The sequence below is a fragment of the Serinus canaria genome, chromosome Z (assembly GCF_022539315.1).
Source record: "Serinus canaria isolate serCan28SL12 chromosome Z, serCan2020, whole genome shotgun sequence".
NCBI lineage: Eukaryota > Metazoa > Chordata > Aves > Passeriformes > Fringillidae > Serinus > Serinus canaria.
Genome location: NC_066343.1, coordinates 38,071,972 through 38,097,214, shown reverse-complemented (window position 1 = coordinate 38,097,214; position 25,243 = coordinate 38,071,972). Strand labels below are relative to the sequence as shown.

General features: G+C 39.1%; 1 protein-coding gene across 3 annotated transcripts in view; it reads left to right on the top strand.

Annotated features, from left to right (window-relative positions):
- Positions 1 to 25,243, top strand: part of DAPK1 (death associated protein kinase 1) — an 84,682-nt gene that overhangs the window by 28,366 nt on the left and 31,073 nt on the right. For 2 of the 3 annotated variants that reach the window (XM_050987003.1, XM_050987002.1), the window contains 6 exons: positions 11,257 to 11,478; positions 21,998 to 22,136; positions 23,991 to 24,120; positions 24,406 to 24,454; positions 24,605 to 24,631; positions 25,055 to 25,207. In XM_050987003.1, coding sequence (XP_050842960.1) covers positions 11,257 to 11,478; positions 21,998 to 22,136; positions 23,991 to 24,120; positions 24,406 to 24,454; positions 24,605 to 24,631; positions 25,055 to 25,207 — 720 coding nt within the window. The remainder of the gene's footprint in view (positions 1 to 11,256; positions 11,479 to 21,997; positions 22,137 to 23,990; positions 24,121 to 24,405; positions 24,455 to 24,604; positions 24,632 to 25,054; positions 25,208 to 25,243) is intronic. The other variant, XM_050987004.1, reaches the window with a different exon arrangement.

Sequence of the window (25,243 nt, the reverse complement as noted above, 5' to 3'; positions counted from 1 at the left end):
AGGGGTCCCAGTCACTGCCATGGGGGCAGGAAGGACAGGAGAGGGAATACTAGGAGGTGCTGTGTTCCAAACTCTTTTAAATCTTGGGCTTGTCAGGTTTGTTGCCCCTTCAATTGTTTCTAATCAGGAGGTGGAATAAACTCATGGAAGAGTTGCAGCTGTGTGTTAAAAGTAACAAAGCATTTTATTCAAAGGTCTTCATTTGAAAGCAGATGCGGCATTGCATTTAACAGATGGGAGCTATTTCTGTGAATCTTGAAGTGCTTCCCAGAATGATTCCATTGTATCAGTGTTGAAAAGAGAAATTTGCCCTGAGAAACAGTTTGAAGAATTCTGAGTGATTTCTTAAATCTTATCGTGTATTCACTGGCATTAAGTTTTACACTTTTAGATAGTGTTTTGTATGAAGTTTTGTCATGTCTTGATCATAAGGTAATGGTTTCATGTGTGGGTTTTTTTCATTTACTTTTCACATGAGTTTTACAGCTCCCTCTTTCATTGAATATGAAAAAGAAAATTATAAAGGTTATTTTTAATGCCATAAGAAGTTTGAAGACAACTTGGGAAAACAGAAATCAAATTACTTTACAGTTGTCTAAACTGAGGGAAATTGAGTCATTGGAAGTTCTTCTTGCCATGAAAAAAAATGAAAAGTCAATAAAAATGTTAACCTGAATTTAAGACTAACTAATGAGGCACATAGAAATACAAAATTTAGGCAGAATCAAAGGTCAAGTTTAAGGACTGATCAGAACTTAAAGATGCATCTTTCTCACACAGCATTTTCTTCTGAGCAGGTGGTTTTCAAAGGGCTTAGTGAAATTTCTATTACGTTATTGAGCTGTTACCTGCCAATTTGAGTTTATGGATGTTAACTCTTATTTAAAGTCCTAGGCAAACTTCATTGTCTAATATTTTTAAACAATTATGAAATGACTTCATAAGCCTTGACTGTCTCACAATTGCATGCTTTGTGTGGCAGTTTAGATAATAAATATTTGTTGAAATACTGCACATATTGGAAAACAGAGCTTTCCATTCTTTGCTGTAACCCCCATAGTCCTCTTCCTCATTCTTTTGAGCAATAGTATCTTTAAATAGAGATAAATTTGAGTTCAATGCAAATAAATTGTTGAGAGGTGATGTTCTTATGATTTGTTTATAATAAATTTGTGATAGGTATTTCTGTTTTAATGCTTTGTTGTGATTTAATATCTTTGCCTTTACTTTGGCAATCGAAAGGGTCTAGAGCATTAACAATGTTCACAGACTCATGTAATATGCTGAGTTGGAAATGACCTAGCAGGGTCACTGAGTGCAGCTCCTGGCCCTGCACAGGACATCTGCAAAAAACACGGCATGTGCCTGTGTGTTGTTCACATGCTTCTGGAACTCTGTCAGGCTGGAGCTGTCACTGTGGCCCTGGGGAGCCTGTTCCAGTGCCCAAACACCCTCCTGGTATGCAGCCTCCTCGGGCACAGCTTCAGGCCTGAAGGTGCTGTCACTGGTCACCGCAGAGGAGAGATCAGTGCCTGCCCCTCCTCTTTCCTTCCTGAGAAAGTGATAACTGCAGTGAGGTCTGCCCTCAGTCTTCTCCAGGCTGAACAGATCAAGTGGCCTCAGCTCCCCCTCAAGGCGCTTCTCTATCCTCATGGCCCTCCTTTGGACGATCTCTAATAGCTGAGTGTCTTTCTTACATTGTGATTGAACATCATTTACTTGTTCCTGTACTGTAATGCCGGACTATGTACTGACAGACTGAGAGAGTCAGCCTGGAAAAGAGAAGGTTCTGCAGGGACCTTACAGCAGCTTTTCAGTACCTGAAGGGGGCTTAGAGGAAGGCTGGAGAGGAATTTTTCACGAGGGCATGTAGTGATAAAACAAGAGGAATGGCTTTAAACTGAAGGAAGGAATTCTTAGAGTAGATACTAGGAAGAAATTCCTAACTGTGGGGGTGGTGAGGCACTGAAGGAACTGTTGCCCAGTGAAGTTGTGGATGATCCATCCCTGAAACTGTTCAATGCCAAGCTGGATGGAGCTTTGAGCAATCTAGTTTAGTGGGAGGTGTCCCTGCCTGTTGTAGGGGAGTCGGAACTTAAAGTTTAAGGTCCCTTCAACCCAAATTATTCTATGGTTCTATCAATGTGTGATGTATCATGACTCACCTAAACATTCCTTTAAAGAGGTGAAGCAAAGCACAGTTCAGCCACTTCTAATTAAATATACAGGGGTTGGACTACATAAGGAAAATACAGATACTTTCTGGTTTGAACTGTTAATCAATGCACACAGGTGACCAGAACAGCCACAGAAAAACCACGGCTGAAATGCAAAGAATAAATTTCCTGGATTACCTCACTAACTGGAGGATCCTGAAGCAAGGCTGGGCAGCAGAGACACGAGTGAGGGCACAGGCACCACCAGGCTCAGTCCAGTCCTGGTGGGCGGCGGGGCTGCTGCTGTGCCCATTTATCCAGGGCCTGAGCACGCGTAGTTCAGCACCATGCTGTGATCTCCCTGTGCTTTTTATGGGCTCTGCTTTGATCTTTCTCCCAACAGGGAGCTGAAGCATGTCTGGGATAGGGCCTACAAGTCTCTGTAAACACTTACGTTATCTCTACACAGAAATTCTACTTCTCCAAGCAGATAGAGGATAAACAGCAGTAGATTTAATGTGTGGTTTCCCAACTGTTTATTCTCTAGGCCTTGGGATTCCCAGCTTGAGTGATTCCACCATCTTCCTTGCCATTCTTCCTCTTTTAACCCTTTCTTCTGAACACAAACAGAACTTACGTCACTTGTTCAAGTGTATTCATAGCTGTTTTCACATTGAATCTCATAATAAAGCATCTCTGACTCTACTCTTCTTAATTCCTTCCACTCTTCTCCCCCCTTCAAGGTCTCCTGCCATCTCTTGGGAATCACACAGAGCAGATCTACTTGTAGCTCCATGGGGAGAATTGGTATAACCCAGTCAGAACACAGGATTTCACTGAAATCCTGTTCAGTTTCGAGCTGTGATTGAAATGAAGCCACTTTTGAAAGGAAAAAATTGTGAAGGCGTTCTCCTTGGATAAAAGAGAGGACTGCATTCTCCTCTGGTAACATAGCAGCCATACTTGGCAAGGGCTATGCATTAGCCTTCAGACAAACCACAGCAGCAGGATGAAAATATTGCAGGCATTTTGACTTTAAATTTCTTTTTCAAGGTGCTATATATCTGATTAAAACCCTTTTCAAGGACAGAAACTCAGTCACTTCTTATGATAAAATGTATCAAATATCTATTCGCTTCACAATATGATGTCTATAAAATAAGCCGTAAACAAAATATAATCCCAAAATATCATCCGTTCATATTTTTTATCCTGTGTTTAAAATCTTTATAGGAATGTATACAGAGATACTGTGCATATTTATATGCACACAGAGAATGGCTGAAACTTGTGCTTTATTCTGCTTTATGAAGTTCAGCCTAATCGTGAGTTTGCATTGTTTCTAAGCTTCTTATTTGTAAATGCAAAGAAGAGTTCTTCATCTGCAGTTTATGTTTGCTGCCAAATGGCTGATGCAGGAGCCTCATCTCTGCCTGATGGCCTGTGCTAGTTAATAAGTGCTCTTCAGCTCAGCAAATGTATGTGCAGGTGTGTGCCTGTGTTCATGCTCCACCTGTTAAAGTTGTTTGACATTAAGGATGTTGGAAAAACTTTATTGTGGTTCTCTCAGTGGAATAAGAAAATCCTGAGCAGATGCTGATCCCTCAGGTGAGGGTGCTGGGGAGGGGACATTGAAAGTGGTACAGGCGTGCTTGGTCTTACTTTTGACATCGAGGCAAAGTATGTCTTTCTTCATCCCCTTCTCTCTGGGCCAGCCCCAGCCATCCGATTAACCTGCTCGTGCTTAACTAATTACTGTACTGAGGAGCTGTGCTCAGTGAGATGTGATCTTGACCAAATCCATAAATGGATAAACAGGCTCCAGAGGGAGCCTTGGCAATGGTAGGCACTTGCCTTTTTTAATGTGTGGCACAGGAAGAAATTTAATTCTGTGAAAAACCACCCTCACAGTAAGGAATTAAAATACTTTGTAGCCCTCAGTACTGCATAGGCATGCATATCTGTACATGGACAAAGTAATAGTCTCTTGTCTTTTCATCACTTTTTTCTTCTTCCCCATTTCCGACATAACTATTCCACTAAAATTTTTCATACACTGCTTGGAATAATATGAAACATTTAAGAAATAATAATGAAAATCAGTAAACAATATATATTTTTCTGAGATACCTTATTTAGATCTGTCATAAATTTTTTTATCATGCTCTTATGTCATCCCTTAGGACTAGTGGCTCTTCTGGGTATCTGAGAAAACAGTGAAGAAAATCACTTTTCTGTAAGCTTAGCTAACATCTAGAGAAGTCTGTTAGCAGCATAATGAAGTTACAGAAATCAGCAGAGCAACAGAAACTTCCAGTTTCATCAGTATTATGTACTGAGGTTGACAGCACAAGACAACTTCTGGAGGATATAAATACATAGCTACAAGGCATGATTTGTTTTTAGAATAACGAAACCACAAAAATATGAGGCACAAGCTTTAAGACGTTGGGGAAATTAATAGATTGGATATTTGTTTCTACTTCTTTGTGTCTGGTTTCAGCTGTAATAGAGTTACTTTTCTTCTTAGTAGCTCTTACAGTGCTGTGGGTTGGATTTAGCATGAGAATAATGTTGGTAACACACTGAGGTTTCTGTTGCTCCTCAGTAGAGCCTACCTTAAGGCAAGGACTTTTCATCTTCCTGTGCCCTGCCAGCCAGCAGCTGCACAAGAAGCTGGGAGAATCTGCTCAGCCAGGACAGCTGACCCAATCTGGCAAATGTTGGGCCATGTTATATACATACCATGAAAATCATACCCAATATATAATCCAGGGGGAGTTTGTCATAAGAGAGGGGCAGTCGTTGCTGGGGGATGGATTTGGACATTGGACATTTGGACATTGGTGTGTACTGAGCAATTGTATTGTGCATTGCTTTTCTCTTGGGTTTTATTCCTCTCTCTCTCTCTCTCTCTCTCTTCTTTCCATTGTTACTGTTGCTGTCATTGGTTTTATTAGTATTTTTTAATATCATTGGAACTGTTCTCTTTTTTACCCTTGAGTTTTTATTTTTCCTGATTCTCCTCCCCATCACAGCATGGAAGGGCTGGGAAGAGGTACCTGATTGCCATTCAATTACACAAAGTTATGGTAGGCAGTTTAGACTATAAATATGTTTAAAAATTTGACTTAGCCCACCTGCTTCTTACACTGCTTGAATCCTCAAATTCTGACCGCTTCATGTTGTCATGTCTTAGATACTCTAAAAATGCTTTTATTGATTTAATTTTTAAGTTAACAGTTACAACCCATTCTAACTGCATTTGAATAGATAGTACAAACAGAAGTTTCAGTTTATTTCAGAGACAAAAAAGGAATTATATAGTAATAATAGTGTTCCTTTTGAAAGTTGGGTTCTTTTTCATTGAAGTATTACATAAAGGAAGATCTATTTTTTGTACTTTGCATATTTTGGGAAAATAACTTTAAATTAAATATTTGATGTATTCATAGTGAAGGATAATCAAACGTAGCATCACATACACACATTGAGTCTCTGTAGTGGAATCTTGGTACTTTTGGAACTTGGTAATTAGACAACAAAATTTATTCTAAGTCAGAAATAAGGAAAAATAATTTAAAAGATGTGGCTATTATAAGTGTATAAATTCATCTGTGCATATCAAGGAATTTGGAAGTTAGGAGTTATCAGAACTCAGAAATACCAGGTGTTAGTACACTTGGGTTTTTAATAAATCTGTGTAGTTTTCCCCTTTGCTTCCTGTTCCTTGCTGTTGTTCTTTTTGTCTTTGCTGCTTTTCCTAAATATTTCTAAAGAAAGTGTATCAGCATGCATTATATTGTTGGTTGTAAATTGCAATTTCATTTTAACTCTGCACCTGTTGGAAATGCACTGGACAGTTGCCTAACACAAGTTCCTCTCCTGCCTGTGTGCTTGCTGTACTCAACTTTTTATTGGTCCACAGTCAGATCTAGTTAAACCCTTATGTTCACTTTTCTGTATTTGTAGTACATGCAATAGCCAGCTTTTCACAGTGATCCCTGTGGTCCCCTCTCTGTTTCCAGCTGGTTTATTCTTCTGCTTAGTCACTCATATATCATTTGTGGAGTATTTTCTCTTTAGCTTAAATACTGCATCATGTTTAACTTCTCTTTTTTTCTTTACTTTAGTACAGCTTTTTTTCATGTGACTCCCAAAATTACCACTTCTGTTACGCTATGGCCACCTCACCCTTTCCTTTAACAACTGTTTATGTGCAGCCTGAAATGAGCTTATGGTGATTAATAGGCTTCAGGTGCTTTTGGTCCTTCTCCTATCAGATATATAGATGCTGTTCCTCCATGTTTCCAAGTGGTCAAGTTTGTGGACAAGTGTTCCTGTTCTTTGGAAAAGATTTGGACACTCAGCAGTGGGTTTTGTGAGAGCTGACCTTATTAGCAGAGGCAGGTCAGATACCTTTGGTGACAGACAGTAATGGATAGCAGTGGTTGCTGACAGGGCTGCCTGATGCTGGGGTGCTCCTGGGGCTGCACCTCCCGTGGTCCATTGGCCTTCCCTGCAGCGGATCTCCAAGGAAGGACAGAAGTATGTGCAGTATGCTGACAGGTGTTCTGTTGGAGGAAACAAGTGGCCCCATGGTCGAGTAGCAGTTTCTTTCACAGGCTAATCTAATAGTATTATGTAAATCTCTTTCTGTTGGATTAGTGTAATTTTAAAAAGGGAAGTAGTCTAGCACATAGTAAAAGTGGTTGAATCTCAGTACATTTTGTTTTCAGAGTTGTGTACTGAATATCAAATTTTTAAATAGGAGGAAAATGCCTGCATGTCAGAAACGTACCAAGGCATCTTATTACTCTGATGGCAACTTAATGCCTTTTCCTTACTCCTATTTCCTGCTCCCATTAAACTTTGGAATGCAGTCTTCAGAAGATGGCATGGAAAATTGCCCTATTCTTGACCTGTTGTGGCAATAACTACTAGAAAATTGGTCCCTTGGGGTTACTTGCCAACTGTGTCCAGCTTAGAACTCTTTCACCAGGTTCTTGGAGCAAGAGTTTTACTCCTCAAAGAACAAACTACCTGGGAAGAGCTGGTGCAGATGGCTGGGAGTGGGAAAGAGTACAGGGTATCTACCACCCCCAATCACTGTCACCATCCTTGTGGAAAAAATGGAAGTACTCTTTTGTGTTTTCTCTTTGATTCTAAACCAAATGTTTCTGTATTTAAAACTTTTCTTAATTCATGCTGTTGAGTAGTTGTTTTGTGATCCCACTAAGCAAGGACCAGTAGAGGTTGACATATTGGTGCTTTATTGGTGCTTCCATCTCCTATCTGCATAACTTTTGCTTATACATATATTTTTTGTAAAGGGCAGTGTGTCTCATGTTGCAAAAAGGTTGCAGAAATGTCATGATTAGATAATGGGTAAGTACTTGTTCTGAAGTGAGTCTGAAAAATCACTGGATGTGAATGTATGCCAAGTGTCCCACAAAGAGTAGGTTTAAGGTAATAATTAAGGGCTGGTTGAGTTAGGGATTACAAGATCACAAAACAAATTACTATTATTAGCAGAAATATTTATTCTTACATCAAACTGTCATCGTACCTTGCTGTTTAACCTGATTCTGCTATGTGAGAAAAGATCGTCAGATACTTTATTAAGTGTGAATATGTGATTTACTTTAGGGAGAAGGTGCAGGGTGGTTAGTGTAATTTTCTTCTAAAATGGCAGTCGTTTTTTGATTCCATGCACTTTAAATCAAACCTACAACAGCAAGGAAACTTGAAAAGCTAAAGGACTTTTCTGGCTATGAATGAATGCTGAATCTGAAAATGTAGGATCTTTGGGAAGATATTACTGGAGTTATATTGTATGAGTGTAATGTGTGCAAAGATGATATATATCAGCTTGTCGCTGCAGTTCTACAAAGGGAAGCCCAGTAAATACCTTTTGATTCACACGTCTCCTCTGCTTTTAAAACGGGAGTTTAGAGAGAGTTGTAAAATGCTGTGGCTTAGGGATCACAGGCATGAAACAACCCCTTTGATTGCAGCTTAAGTGTGCTCTGCGTGTACAGCGTTTAATAACAAGCAGCTAATTGTGCAGTTGTGTGCTGAATAAATACCACAGCAGCAACAATAAGAAGGTTATTTGGTGTATAACTGGCACTTACTCAAGATACCTGTTAGCTGATAAACTTCTTACAGTCTTGAGAAGTGTCAAATGTTTTTGGAGCTTCACCTCCTGTTAAATGGTGGATGAGACCAATCTTTAAAGTCATGTATTTTAAACAATGCATTGGACTTCTTGTAACACTTTTTATATTGAATAGTGATAGATCAGGGCATCCTTCCAACAGGTTGTTGTGGACAGAGAAAATAGTGAATGACTGAAAAAATAAATGGCATATCTCAGGAGAGAGGAGATCTCCTTGTCCCATGTAACCCCCTTTGTTCCAGGATGTCAACCTCATGCTGTAACGTCATAGTTGACCCATTGCCAAAATAAGATTAAACAGTCTTAGCCTTAAAGGCACTGGAAGCATGAAGTGGCTTTGGGGAATGATGTAAGTCAAATATGCATAATGCTATGTAAAAATCATCCTGTCAGTAAAACACAGACAACTCTTAATCCCTGCCAACTTTTATAATTAAATCTTCTTAGATATCAGAATATATTGTCTGTCTGCGTAGTTCAGATTTATGTTTTTTCTTTTTTACTCCAGAGCAGATGCTAGATGTAATTTTGATTTTATTATTATATAATATTATATATATTATTATTTATATTATATATATGGGTGTTGTTGTTTCCGTGTTTGTTTAATTTGCATTGTAGGGATTGTGTAGGGAATGCAGGAGGGTTCGGGTTTGGGTGGGTGGGGGGAAGGATTGTTTCTTTTTTTTTGTTTGTTTTGATGATTTTCCATAGGGAAACAGTAGCTTTTGCTAAACTTGGAGGCTGTGCATAGATAAGAAAGTGGTTCGCCGTGCAGCATTCAAGCCTGTGGATGAATCACAAGCAGAAATATTTTTCTTCCTCTATCATGCATTTTAGACTTCTAGCCTGAAAGCCAGCCATGTGGTCAAAAGACAAACAGCAGCTTTTGACTTCCTTGTGATCCATGAGCTTAAGTAGCTGTTTGGAATTGTGATGACGTCTGCATCTGTCTACTACTTCACTTTGTTGTTTCTCTGAAACTGTGAATTTTCTGTAAAACTGGCTGCCTTTTAAATAAAGCTTTGTATCTCTGTGGAGATGTGCATGCTGTGGGGGAGAGTGTGAGACAATCACTTGCTTTTCTCACTGGAAGCAAGAGCCAGAAAGGCTGTGTTTTCAATTCAGCAGTGCAAATATCTCTACTCTGGCAGTGCAAAATTGCTTAAACCTTGGAGGTCAAGCTCAGTTTTTTTGAAATTGGACTGAACCAGGCAGAGAATGCCTTAGGACACCTTGTCTAGATCTCTGCTGTCAGTTTAGGATGACACAGGTATTCCAGAGGTCTGTGCTTTCTCTTTCAGTCAGATATGAAAGTCTTGCATGTCAGAGAGCGTCTCTGATAACACTAGCAGGCCAAGTCCAGGCAAGTGAAGCAGGTCTTCCAGCCTGTGTGTGATGGAGAAGGGAATATGGTGTGGTACGAAGCACTGCTCTGTCCACTGCAGTTTGTAGTAATAATGTGGGGGTCCCCATACGGAAATCTGATCCTTGAAGCTTTGTGTGGGACTGGGGGCGGGAGGAATTTAAGGCAAAGTCATTTGTCATGCAGTATAACATCTTCTCACAAGGTCATGAATTTATTTCATTAAACAATGAAGAATGAAACTTGAATGGTGATCATAATACGGAAACAAATCTAAACCTCAACTTGAGACTGTTGAGGTTTAAGACTCTCTCAAAGCTTACTTCTCTCACTATCCATGGCTGCATTCAAAGATTTCCCAGATGGTGGTGGCTACTCTAGAGTGTCTTTCTAAGAGTTCACATGAGAGGTTCTGTCTTTGCCCTGCCCTTCCACGAGTGACAGTCATTTAGCCTTGCCCAACTGCATGTCCCAGTCCAAGTGTGTCACTCAGGGTACTAAGTGGGATCAGCATAGTAATGTGGAGCTCTGAGTGCTATATGGCTGTTCAAGTAGTCAAACCTATTAGGGCTAGCTCTGATTTCATTGCTGTTCTAAATCTGCTTTGGAGAACAGAACTTCTTCAGTTAACAGGGCTGGCTAACTTCAAAATATGTTCTCCTTAGTATCATTCTGTAATTATATGATTCCTTCATATAGTGAAAAAACCAGGAACAGAATTTCCTGAGAATCTTTAAGAAGAGATATGGGAAACTTCAAAGAAAAACAGTTCTAGAAATCCTGTTCTTTCTTTAAGTCAACATAAGGCTCCTGGAGATTTTTGATCTAGATCAGTGTGTACATCTAGCAACAGCAGGCTTATACATCAATGATGGCCTGCTGGAGTCAGCAGCCTCCTGGAATTTCTTCTGGTTTGTAATACAAACACGGGTTTTGTTTCTCAGTGCCTCGGTGCTTTTCTCATCTTCAAACTTGCACTTAACAAGATGAATAATTCTTGATACTCCTGTATTTAGTCAGTGCTTTCAAAATCCAAAGCAGTGTCATGAAACGGAGTTCTGTTTTAAAAACTTTTTTTAAAACAAACTTAAGGATAGAATATATATAGAATAAAGTGAATATTGATGAATCATGTAGATTGTAAGAAACTACAAATTGTCCCAACTGCAGAACAAAGAAAAAATATTCAACAAGCCTATGGGAGGAGGAAGCCAGAAACCATTACTTTTGCCCAGTAATCCCCAGTGCATATATTTGTCAAAAATCCAGTGGTCCTCACTGGTAAGATGTAGTGGTCCTCACTGATAAGGTGTTACCTTTTACTTATTGATGTGCTAAAATGTGTACATTTGTGTGATGCAAAAGCTGTATCTTAAATTACTTTTCTTGCCGCTTCTAGGTTTTATTCAAGTGTTTTTCTAGATGGCATAAGAGAGCAGGTATATACTTAAGTCAGGCAGAGTAAAAACTGGTTTCCCCCACCACATAAACAGGCTCTACTCTTAACTCTGAATTGTCTTGAACTGAACCCTCGTCATCTCTTTGCTTTTTAGTGGGCAGTTTGCCGTAGTGAAAAAATGCCGCGAGAAGAGTACAGGCCAGCAGTTTGCAGCAAAATTCATCAAGAAAAGGAGAACAAAATCCAGCCGTCGTGGAGTGAGCCGGGAAGATATCGAACGAGAAGTTGGCATACTGAAAGAGATTCGGCATCCCAATGTCATCACGCTTCATGATGTCTATGAGAACAAAACAGATGTCATTCTTATTCTGGAGCTGTAAGTAACTCTGGAGACCCGAGGACTAGTAGGAGAATATTTGTTTCTTTGGTTTTTAAAAACAGACACTTTGAGAATTGCAGTGATTCGATGGAAGTTCCTTATCACCACAAAAGAAAATAGGTAATAGCCTTAGAAATCTTCACTTTTTAGTCAATGTTATAGTTTCCTGATTTCCACACATATTTTTCATCCTGAATGCACTACAAAGTCCTTTTTAAAAAAAATCAGCATATTTAGGATTTCTTTTTTTCTTCTTTTTACTTTAATCACTGTTGATGTTATGGATCCAAAAGAATAGCCTGGAACTAAATATACTGATTTGAAGATCACAGCACAGGAAAATAGAGATTCTAAGTGGAGATTAGTGTAGGAAATTTCACTGTGTTTTCTGTTGGTGTAAAGTGGCCTCAGTGAATGCTTTTTCTCATTTTCTAACCCACAAAGAACAGAATTTTCCCAATTCTCTCTTGTTGAAATGAGAACTGAACTTCCACACTGTTTCATACTGATTTAGTTCCTAATTTTTCACCCAATGTCATTGCTAAGAGACTGAGCTAAATGTGTCAGCAGAAGCTACTTCTCCATTTTTTAAAGTTTGGCTTTTGGTTCCTCAAAGACTGTAATTGTAGGAGTTAAGCCTTAGTCACCTGTTAAGTTTGTCAGTTTGTCAGTGGTGCTGCTGGGATGTGCATATCTTTACAGAGATGGCATGCCTGGAACTTTTTTTATTGCCATACCTGCTCAGTATCACCTAACCATCCTGTACAGTAAGAAATTAATGCATGCAGAAGACTTGGTACCAGAATCTTGGGCAGCACTTGTGTCTTTTTGTGGGTTGTACATGTGGTTTTTCTTGTGCAGGTTTTGTCTTCCTGTTTACTAGCTTTGACAAATGGTGTTTCCACTTTATAAAGGTACTTCAGTGTTGCATATTTTCAGTAACATGTACGTTTACAGTATAGATTTAAAAAGAAAACTGGGATGTAGCTTTTGGAGTTACATTTTTTTCTATGGTCTATATATGCATGATACTACTTTGTTATGTTTATGCAAACATATTTTTACACTTCTAGTCCAGCATGTGATATTTTATTGTAATAGTTGTAGTCTGGATTGGTTTTTTAGTTCCACTTGTATACACTTGCATTAGTTTGCCAAATTATCATCCGATATGAAGTAAAAGTTCCTTATATTCTTACTATTTCTGGGTTTTGTTCAGGATTCTTTGAAGTGTGATGTGAATACACAGCAAAATTAGTTTGATGCTTCTTCCTCTCCCTACTTGATACTAACTTTCATGTTCTCTTGCCCTACAACCTTACTGTCAGAGTATTGCTGCTTCTGCAGCTCCTTCTGCTCTGAAATCTGTGCAGATGAAATCAGGCCAGTGTCTGTACTTGAAAGCTGTGAGGGAGACTTGGTAATCACGGCAGTGGTAGGAGGAATGGGACTGCTCCACCCACCCCCACTTTGCGCATGGAATGGGAGCTCTTTTGGCAGCAAGGTTGCTCTGTGTGTGTGTGTCAGTGTGTAACCACCACTGCCCACTGAGCAGGAGAATGACAATCTGCATATTTCATAAGCTTGATGTCTTGAAGCTCAGCAAATTATTTGTATTGCAGTTTAGGTAATTGTTTTGTGAGGTGAGCAATACTTATATCGTTTCAGTTGGAGATTTTTTTTTTCTTTCACTTTTCCAAACTGCTTTGTGAGTCTTTCAATTGAAGAAGTGCTATTTTGGGTATGACAAAGGTAATGCATTTATTTATTTATTTAGACAGTCAAAGAGGAAAAGATGATGTTAGCAATCCCTTTGTAAACTTGAATATGCTAACAGCTACAAAGTTTTGTAGTTCTCAAAATCACTGTGATGTTACATAAAGCTATTGAATAGACAGGACTGTCATTTTAATCACATGCTTAGACATTAAATATATAATCCTTTTTCTCTAATGTTCTAATATTCACATTTTGCCTAGGGACCTACCCTCTTGACAGTCTTTGTTCTTAGAGAGCAATTTCATACAAACAGAAATAAAGCTGAAATCTCATTAAATAACCTGTTTCTCTATCTTCAGAATCTACCCTAAGTGTCCATTTTCCATTTTGATTAGAACATAGTGTATTTCCTGGCACTTGTTCTGTTCTGACTACAATTATGAGGCAGTATGCCACACAGAGACACAATTTTGTATAATTGAGCAACCACAGCTGCCCTTTTGTTGCCATATGTCAACATGCACAGTCCCAGGGCGACAGAGTCTATGGCCTGTTCATTATTGATTTTTATTTTCTGCTTCAGCAAGAGTTTTGCTATATTGCATACAGCCTCCTAAACATTTTTCTGACTTACTGATTGGCAGTTTCTCAGAGGTGAGCAATTGACTGAACAAGGGGGAATGGCATCATATTGAAAAATGGTATACTCAGATTGGATATTCAGAAGAAATTCTTAACTGTGAGGGTGGTGAGGCACTGGAACAGTTTGCCCAGAGAAGTTCTGGATCTTCGTTCCTGGAAGTGCTCAAGGCCAGGTTGGATGGGGCTCTGAGCAACCTGGTCCAGTGGGAGGGGACCCAGCCCATGGTGGGTGGAGGGGGGGTGGATTTGAAACTAAATTATTAGTTGGAGCTTGATGATCTTTAAGGTCCCTTCCAGCACAAACCACTCTCTGATTCTGTTCAAGGTCATGATTTATATGCAGGAATATGTGGGCAGTTGGTTAATTATTGCAGTGGCCAAGTAGGTCCTCACAGCACCAAATACAGCCTATGTTTTATCCACATAGGTGTTTGGAAGTTTTTCTTTGAACTACTTTATATCAGGAAACTGATTTACAAAAAAAACCTCGAGTTCTTTGAAACAATTTATTAAACTTTTAAAACTAACTCTTTCCTTAAAAGACTCAGCAGCCAGGGACAAGCATGAAATATCCTTGAAGAAGCTTACTTTATTGCAGTCTTTTGGTACATTTAGAGCATTCAGACATATTTTCATAACTTTAGGTCTTAGTGACAAATGTCTCCTTTCTTGCCTTGGAAATAACCTTTTAAATTCCCGCTCTGTGGACTCTTTCATTATCTTGAAAGGAATGTTATGCATATTACATACAAACTGGAAGCCATTGTCTTTTCCTTGTCTAACTTAAAACCTGAATAGTTTTCTTTTCTTTGCTTTTATCACACAAATAATTGAATTAGTCAGAATTTCATAGTCAGAATTAGTCAGAATTTCTACCCAGCTGCAGCTATTAGAGTCTGTTATATGTTAGCTGTACTAAGCTATTTCTAGTGAGCTCTGCTGAAGCCATCATTTTTTCAGACCTCATAGACTAGAAAACACAGATGTCTCTGCAATGATAATTGTTTTCTTTCCTCAAGCATGTTTTGCACCTACTTGGTTACCCTTTTTCTGGCCTTGGATCCATAATTTCTCTCTTCCATTTTCTTTTCTCTTCCACTTTATTATGCCTTTATTTAGACTGCAGATGTAAAATATACTCAGTTTGTGGTTCTTTGTGGAGCCTTGGTTATGGTTTCTTGCTGCAACACAAAAAAAAAAGTATTTTCATCCCATCTTGTACAGTAATTCCTTAAAATTCACAAAAGCAGTGCAGGTGGTCTGTTTATTAAAAACGGCTTGATAGCAATACCTGACTCCTTTTACTTGGTAGTGTGAGTTAGGTATTCATACTTTTCTCTGCAAAAACATAACTTCATTTCTGAAACTGAAATCTTAATTTGAGATTGTTTTCTCTTGTAGCATGGTTCTGAGTGACAATTACCTGTTTTATAAATTTTTTTAAAATAGAAAACTTTCAAAGTATTGGAAGCATTTGTGTGTTAAATACTAGGATTTATGCTTCATTTGAAAGCATAAACTTTATTTTAGACTTAGTCCTCTGCCTCACACTGTCTCTGACTTTCTACTTTGGTGGTAGCTTCATATTGTTAATTAAAACAGAACAGTGCAAGAAGAGGATGATACATCCTTATGTAAAAAATTATGACAATTTCATTAATTGATCATTGAAGAGCAAATAAGAGCAAATAACTGTGAACTCTTTAAATTCCTCTTCTATCTTATTGGGGCCTTAATTTAACTTTTTACAGTTATGCTTGGGAAGACCATTGAAGCCTGTCTTCCAGAGAAGCTTGAAGTTTTCACAGGGCTTCCTTAATTTTTAGCTGTCCTTTGGCAGAAATACCTCTGAGATTTTTGTAAATTTTGCGCATAAGTAAATAAGAAAGTTATTATCAAGTGGCTTTGCACTGAAATTTGAGAGGAGGATTAAATATTTGGTGCTTCTGGCGTGTAGCAGGTAGTTAGCAAAACCTGTGACACTAATTTGTAGCTCTTGTGCCACCTTTGGATTTCAAAATCCTAAATTCTAGGCCCACAGATGGATGCACAGAGAATATGTAGACAGGTTAGAACGAAGGCTTGACAGGGCTGACAGGACAAGCTCGAGAGCTGATGTGACTCCACCACACAGTGAGCAGGTCTCAAAGGGAGAATTGGTGTCCGTGTGCTGCAATCCATGAGCAAAATCATTGCCCCTCTTTTTTGCCAAACCTGAATGCTCCTCATATATTAAATTTGAATGTTGTAGTTGAGATCCAAACACTGAGGCACTCTGCTGGGCCGAGGTAACCACCTGCTGTATGCAGACTCTGGACACTTGAGGAACTTCAAAACCTAAATACCAGTGGTGTTTGAGTGCAGAAAAGATTCACAGGAGTGCTCATGCCCCCTCCCACCCAACCCCCCTTAGTGGGACTTCACTGCTTAAACTGTTGCCCAGGTTTTGGGGTGTGTGTTCTGGCTGGCCATTGAGGCCAATGCTTCTTGTTCAGTATAATGGAGGAATTCAGGCACGCAAAAGAGAGGATTTCACGACAGCTGGTGTCTCTAATAGAAGCTGGACAAATGAAAATAAAAAGGCATGGTGATGTCGGAACATGTCTTCATTTTTCTGGTAGCTAGATAAAGAAAAATTGAAGTGCAGTGTTGTTCAGCCAGTAGGTAATTTAATGAGCTAGCAGCCCTGTTCTGCTGTTTCAAAATGTTTGGTACACTTTGTACTTCTGAGGAGTGGGTTGGTAACTGCACGATTCGTAAAGGCAGTGAAATTAAGTGGATGCAAACCCCTTTATTCTTATGTAAAACAGGAATAATAATATATGAGTCTAGTCTTGGGCTGACAACTGCATGACTGGATGCAAGACACATTTGACCACAGAATCCCTAGAGAAAACATTTCTTTTACAAGTTGACAGAATAAATGTTTGGACTAGAGAAGAATTCAGGTAATTTATCAAATTGCATCTGTTTTAAAACGAGAATAAATTGATAGCATGCTTCTTTAACTTAGTTTATGTTGGTTTGAAATCCAAGCAAGATAAATGTTCCTTCAAGGGGTTTGGGCCTAGATTTTAGGGTTCATTTGTAGATTTTAAAATTCATTAGAAATCCTTAGATAATCATTAATTATCATTTAGGTGCTGTTGCATAATAAGCAGTGTGATCATAGCATATGACTGAGTCATTGTGAGGTGACCATACCGACTTTGAAGGTTAATTGATTCTGAGTTCCCTGAGTAGGTTCCCATAATGACTTCCTCTGAGATCTGGCGATAGTTCTGTTTCATAGTTAAGAAAGCCTGGCAACTTGCAAAAGCACTATACAGAAATCCTTTTTCCATGGGCGTGATGTATTTTATTTCCCAGAGGGAGGTGTGTGGGTTGCAATCACATCTGTCAACCTTCCTTTGGGGAGGCTGGGAAATGCTTTTACCACTATTGCGTTTTGTAAGAAAGAACACAGTCAGCTGAAAGCTTTAATTTACTTCTCTCATTTCAGGAAAGATAGCACTTCTGCCTAGAAGTATCAGTGGAACAACACATACCAGCTTCGCTCTTAGTGAAAATGTTTATACAGAATACTTCTACAAACTTGTGCTCTGCTACTTTAAAACAATATTAAAAGTTGTGTTAAATGATGAAATAGATTTTCTCAGCCCTTGTGATTTTCTGTATTAAAACATGATCAATAATTCAATAGAATTAGGTGGCATTGAGATGTGATTGCCACAAAGCACAAACTCATTTTATTGAGCACGATATTTGAACGGCATATTAAGACTGCAAAATTATTACTAAATCTAAATGTAAACAGAAAGGTTTTATACAGGAACATTAATGAATTAAAGCTTTAGAGGAAAACAGTATGTGAAGGGGAGAGCGTGGAGGCTTTGCAACCATAAAGGAATTTAGCTGTAACTTGATGTGAAATCAAGTTTCTCTCTTAATAGGTTGCTGTCCATCCTTTACATACTGGCATTTTGGCATTTAGAGTTGTCTTAGGGCACAGAAGAACTGTTCAGGAAGCTGTCTGGTAATTCCTACCAGCAAACTGAAAAATTGAACAGAGAGAAGCTCTGTGCTTCTTGGGAATACCAGGTAGAGATTCTCCAAAGTCCTCTACAGGAATATGTACTAGTGCTTGGTGAACCTCTTGCCTCTGCTCCCATCAGGAAGCATCTTTGTCCACTTGGTGGTTGGGGGCAGCAGTCCAGAAAGCATCTTTATCCGGTTGGTTGTGTGGGCCCCTCTGTAGAGGCCCCAAGGCAGACTGGGACCCAGTTTGTGTGGCTTGGGAAACCCATGCAATGGTCTGGTTTCTGTCAGATTTCAGCAGAGTGTTCGTGCATCAGCATCCCCAGAGCTAATTTAGAAACAAGGCCCATTGTAATGGAGGTGGAAACAGTGTACTTCTTCGTAGGAAATGGTGCTCATAAAGACCAGTCAAAGGGGCTGATGTATGAAATTACCTGTGTCTTCTTCTTTGGATTAACACTGTGTGTGAGATGGGATATCCACATTGGTGGAACTGGGCTCTCTCCTTGCCTTCTGGCTCCCCTTTGAAGATGACTCTGGTTACAAAAACATGCCGTGTTTACGTGTTGTGGGACTCTGCTACACTGGCTGAGGCACGGGGCTAGACTCGACACCCCAACAGCATTTTAGGAGACTTGTGAGGGCTGCAATAGCTTACACAGCCAGTGTCTTTACTGGCTTCTTCTAACCCATTTCTTCATCTGTGATATCTGGAAGTCTAGACAAGACCATCTAGTTATTCTACACATATAATCCAATTGCAAAATCTGTGAGACCTGGCTCTGCTGATAAATCTGAGGACCTTGTATTTCAGTCAATTAACTGTGGAAATCAAACTTGTAAAGTGTGTTGAGAGTAGACCTGTATTAGTCCTCCATGACTCACTTGAAGATTGCCCTGCAGCAGTACCATGGGTTTTTGTGTGCCCGTGGTAGTAGAGCTTAACATCAGATATTCCTGAGTCAGCAAAAGGATAAGGAATAAGCAGGCTCCTGACAAGCACGAAGAGGAAGCTGAAAAATGCAGCCTCCCATGGGGACAGGGGTCACTGCCTTTCAGTTGTGAGAAGGGCCTCCCTTGGAGGTTGCCTGGCGCAGAGGGACCTTTCTGGGAAGCCAGGCATTTCTGAGCTTCCAGGTGAAGTTCCTTATGCATGCTAGTATAACCTTTGAGTCATCATTGCTATAAAAACCCTTTTCTCTCATGCTTTATGTCTCTACCACAAGTAAGCAGCAGGAGCAGCTAGATGGGCACTTGCCAGCTATGGCAGCACCCCAGGGGAGAACACGGCTTCCAAAGCTCGCCCCCACAGCTGAGGAGTTACCAGCAGGAGAATTCACCATGGCCCCTCTCTGAGGTGAACCCACGCAGGATCTCCTCCTAGACATCAAGAGTGAGCTGTGTAACATGAGGGGGCACAGCAGAGTCCCACAGACCGGGGTGCAGCTGCTCCTGGAACAGCACTTTGAGTGCATTACAGCTCGTCCCTCCTCACTCGCCTACTCGTTCAGCAAGGGCTGCCAAGTCACTTAGGGTAACAGCACTCAAGCATCAAAGAAGCGCACAACAGATTGGAAAAATCTACCACTTTTGCTAATGAACTTTCAGTTTTAAAAAAGAAAAAAAAAAAAATTCAAGCCTTTTACCTTCTCTGGCCCTCAGTTTTGAGATTTGCAAGCACTAGGTATATCACCTGTGAAACACAGATAACATTTTATTGCACACACAATTATAAGGCCTATGGTGTGTCATTAAAGAAAGGTCACTACAATTAATCTGTGGTAAAGACAGAATAATAGTACTCGGCAGTACAGAACCAGAATAATTGCAGATAAGAAGAAACTAAAGAGGCTCTTTCCATTTTACACAAGTGCAGATATCTCAAAAAGTTGCAATCTTTAAGAATTAAATCTTTTTTGGGAGGACTATAAGGAATGTATATAATAAGTGATAATCATGGATGACCATTAAGTTTCACAGACTGCATGTCTTTAAAATACCAAGAGGAGTTAAGAGCAAACTTTGCCTGCCCTGAAGCATAACACCACCTGTGTGACACTGTCACAGTCTGTTTTAGACTGCAGGGAACAGCACAGTGCTTGGAGAGGCCATTGCTGCAAATGCCTGCCTGAGTACTTCTCTTGTATTTTTAATGGCTGATGAATGGTTTAAGCGCCAGCAGGAGCTTTTGCTGTTTTGCACGGTTTCCAGCTGCTTGAAAAATGGGACCAGATGCAGTCTTTTGGTGCAGTCTTACAAGCTCTTCCTCAGCTGAGGATCCATCTACTCTGGTTCCCCAAACTGTGACAGCTAGCCCCGTGCCAAACCACGCTGAGTGCCTACATTTGATGGGTTTTGCTGTGGCTGCTGCCACAGCTGCCCATGGCTGGGGTAGTAGCCACAGGGAGTCTGCCTGCTCCATGTGGCAAGTCTGTGCTCCAGTTTACAGCCACTCAACAACTGCAGCCAGCATCCACTTGTAAACACGTGGAAGCAAGCTTCATGTGATGCTAAGGCCTTTAGCCCAATAATTGGAAAGGAATGTCACCGTTCAGTTCAGTGCAGAGATACAGACATTAGCCTGAAAATATATATATATATATATATTTTTTTTTTTTTTTTTTTTAAGTCAGAAGCAAACAATGTATGTCCATTTGGAAGACACTTGTGACCAGTCTCTGTAAAATAACAAGTCGGGTTTAATCATTAGGAATTCCATTTTAATGTCTCTACAACAACAAAAAATTAATTAAAATGACCTCTCATCCTTACAGTCTACAATTCTTATATTTTAATGGCACTTTGTTTCAATAATTGCTTTCATGCAGAAAATATTACAACACAAATAATACCCAAAACAATACTCTCATTATTGTCTAGGCAGCTCAATGAAAGCTCCAAGAACTCATTAAAATACACTTTTCATGCAATTTGCATTACAATAATGCAGATTAAGTCCCTGAAAAAGTAGACATGATAAAGAAGTCAAATGCATTTCAAGAAATTTGCCCAAACTACTTACCTATTGTTAATCACCATCTCATGTTTCATAATCAGAGCTTTAATTCATGTACAGATTATTTTCTTTTCCTGCAGGAAAACAATAAAAATTAGGGTGCACTTTCTGAATTTGTGTTAGTATCATTACCCTGCAAACCACAGGAGATATTGTGACCATTTTTGCAATCTCTAAGACTTTTCTAAGTAGTACCCCTGCTTTCACAGATGGGAAAAGCAGTTTGCCACAGTGGGCAGTCATGTGTCCTTCAGCTGGAATGTGTTTGTTATTTGGGAATAGCTGTAATTCTATCACTTCAGTATCTCTTCATGCTCTTGACTGGGTTAAGAGCTGCTTGACTGAGCTGAGAAGAGGATCCTCTTCTCTTTATTCCTCTCTCTCAAATGCAAAAATCCAGATGTGCTTATGTACTCTGTCTTACCTCTTTTTCTGCTGTGGGGCTAGAACTTGCTGGAAACAGTCTTAAGGACATTTCATTGTAGAAAAGGTTTCATCGTGTTAGAGTACAAATACAATATAGGTGCTGCATGTCATACAGTATTTCAAAAACAGAATATTTTTTCAAAAGTTGGATGCTCTAGGGAGTTTAGAAACGAAATAGTAGGACAGCTGCCAATAAATATTTCAAAATAAGATTTAATTTTTTTATTTTTCAGTGAGGGTGTAGAAATCTGGTGTTTTACTGATATGGGACAATTCATGTTTTATTTTCTAGATAATATCATGTCCCATTGTGTTAGTATGTTTTGAGTCTTGTTACTTCATATTTAATGATATTCTTTTGAATGTGCATACAAAGAGTAGGAGGCTTTTACTTCATTTAAATTTAAATACTGTTAACTATGTTTGTTTGGGTTTTCTAAACTTTTTTTGTCTGAAAGTAAGACTCTTTTTACTGTATTCTTATTAGGGGAAGGGAGGGAGTTACTAACTCTTTGGTGTATTGAATTAAGTAATTTTCATCATTTTTTCTGATATTTGGAACATTTAAAGCATCTGGATCCTTTTTAAGGCCGTTCTAGGTTTAAGGACAGCTATACTGAAAGGAACCCACTGGTTGAAGGAAGCTTGTCCATAACTCTTCTTCTACTCTCCAAGTGTTGCAGGTGGGGAGCTCTTTGACTTCTTAGCTGAAAAAGAATCTCTCACGGAGGAGGAAGCCACAGAATTTCTCAAACAGATCCTTAATGGTGTTCAGTATCTCCACTCGCTGCAAATTGCCCACTTTGATCTTAAGGTGCGTTGAACAGATAAAAACTTAAACTGTAATCAACATCCATTGAAGCCCTTTGTAATTCTAGCCACAAATCAGTCATCATGAAGATCTTGGCCACAGTTTTGTTTTGCTAGCTTATATACAGGGGAAAGCTCAGCCATTGGAAAGAAGTTACTGAACTGTAAATAGTTCCTGTCTGGGAAGTGATTCTTCGGGGGAAATGGCACCTTCTGATGAAATTAAACCATTCTGAGAAAACTAACCTGAAATAAAAATGAGGACTATGAATTTTTTCTTCTTTTTTTAATGTGAATGGGATCTGGGTGAAACATTCTGCCCTAGATGCCTTTTTCAGCTGTGGGTTTTTATAGGTGCTTAATTGAAACTGCACAGAGTTAAGTACAAGGGTTTTTGTGGAGTAGGCAGCAGATTTCCACTTCTGTCTTTTTCTTTTTTTGTGTTTTTTTCGTTTGTTTTCAGAAAAGTTATTTGCATCCTTTTGATTACAAAAGCAGAACTTTTTGTATCTAAACTCAGCAACTGCTTTTCAATGTTTTAATTTCAGCACATTTTCCCCCATAAGATTTTATTTTTCAAATGTAGACAACTAAACATTCCCTGAAGTCTCCTGAAGTGGGCAGCTATGTCGGTAAGAGAAAAAGGAGGCATGATTATTTCATTACAATTGAAATGTAGCTCTGAAAGGGGGATGAGGTAGGGAAGGAAGTGGATTTCAGTGTAAGCATACCTTTTCCAGTTTCATCCTCATCACCTCAGTGATATATTTGCTGTTTGTATGACAGTCAGCAAGAGAAAAAAATTTCAAAGCTAGAAAGGAATGTATTTCTCAGAGTATGAAATGGGAATTTTTTCCAATGTGTTTGTAACTGAACAAGTCATCCTTGGATACCAAAAATTTGTGCATCAAAGTAGGCAGCAATGTGTAGACCAATAAAAGTATGCAATAGAAATGCAGGGAATAAATAAAAGAAAATTGCATTTGGACATATCAGGTCCTGTGATTGGGAAAAAAAAAGGTAAAAGAGGGGTGACAATGAAGAGCTGTCCTTAATGGCTCCAGAAGCCCTTAACACTCTGAACAGGATGGATGGAGCTACAGGGCCTTCAAAGCACAACAGCTTATGGACACAACTGGACATGGAGACTAAGTAGCTGGCTCTGTATGCTCTTTAAAGTGATGCAGCGTAGAAACAGCCCCCTTTGCTGATAATCCTGGCATTTCATCTTCTTTTTTCTGGCTTTGCAGATCTTTGGTGTAAAGTAACGGGAAGTCCATATTTCAAAATAAGCTGGAAAAAGACAGTAGTACCTGCTCTTTTTCTTTCCTTTTAAGTATGTTAGGCCTTAAAATCTGGGAGCTGGACCACTCCAGAATTTTCCCTGGAAGTTCCAAAGGCAGCAAGATGCACCTCCCTGATTGCTCCTTATGTAGTGTGATAGAAACCTCTTTCAGGGACTGATGTAAACCAGGCCAGTAACTATAGGGTTTTGTTTCCTGCAAGCTCCCAGCAGTGCAGGAATGGCTGTAGCACAGGGCCTGTGATCTTTACTGGGGGCCAGTGTGTTTCACTTGGGGTCAGTCCACATGAAAACTGCAACTGTGGTGTCTACAAGAAGTAAAACCTTGGCCTTGTGGAAATCATAGCACTTCAATGTCAACATGAAATCCTAATTTACTGTAGTTACTTTAAGTATATGTTAGATCATAATAGGAAAAGATGGAATTTTTCTGCCTAAAATACCATTCAAGGGTCTAACCGAGGTAAAAAGGAATGTTCAGTGGTGAAGAACACTGGTCTACAGTTTGTACCTATATGTAATCTCTCTTTCTCTCCCCCTTCCTCCTCCTCAAAGCCTGAAAACATAATGCTGTTGGACAGGAATGTACCAAAACCTCGAATCAAGATTATTGACTTTGGTTTAGCACACAAAATTGACTTTGGAAATGAATTCAAAAATATCTTCGGAACGCCAGAGTTTGTTGGTGAGAAAACTGTTGTTTCTTCAAACCATTATTTTTCAGTATATGAAACAGTATTTGTGGCTAATCTTGACTTGGCTGGTTTACAAATTATGGAATTTGTCTGTAATTTGTGACATTTTGAAATTTAAATGAGCGTTTTTTAGCATTTGATTTCAAATTAGACTTTCATTAAGGTGTTTTAATCTATCAGCATCTTAGCTTATTATCTCTGAACATACATGGACTCAGAGTGAGACTTATACCTGTTCTTTGACTAGGTACTTACCTTGCTGCTTTTTCCTTTAGCTCCTGAAATAGTAAATTATGAGCCTCTTGGTCTTGAAGCAGATATGTGGTAAGTTATTGGATCTTACTTGAAATAAATCTCTCATGATTATGCTTATGTTCTAACCTTTTTTTTTTCTCCTCTCTCTCTTCCCATCTATTTTTCTCTCCTCTCCCTCATCCTTTTTTTTTTTGTTTGTTTGTTTTTCCTTCAATCCAGGAGCATTGGTGTAATAACTTATATTCTGTAAGTACCAAAATCTATGGGTGTTCCTTGCAAATGCTGTTGTTTTTTAATTCTTATTCTATCCTCTGGGGTGTTGGTGGTGTCTGTACAAATCAAACCATTCTGATTCATGTCATGATTCAAGCTGTATGATCTTAAAAGCAGTAGTATAATTACTGAAAGAATTGCTGTTAATCAGCATTGAGCTAGCATGGGAAACTGTCTTCAAATCTATAGGTGACTTTCCTACAGCGATACCTTTATAGCATTCTTTGAAATTACAACAAAGTTTTTTGTCCTGCTACATCACATCTTCCTGAAAGTAGATTTGCAGCCTTAAAATGGAAAAGAAAAATGTTCTCTTTCTACTGTTATTTGATGTCAGAGGGCTGAAGCAGCAGTGTTACAACATGTGCCGAGAGGAATGTTCTGTCTCTCTTGCAGTCTAAGTGGTGCATCTCCATTTCTTGGAGAAACCAAACAGGAAACACTGGCAAATGTGTCTGCTGTGAATTATGAATTTGAAGAAGAATTCTTCAGTAATACCAGTGCCCTAGCTAAAGACTTCATACGAAGACTTCTAGTCAAAGATCCAAAGTGAGTTATTTTTCTTCTGTGTGGTACTTACATCTC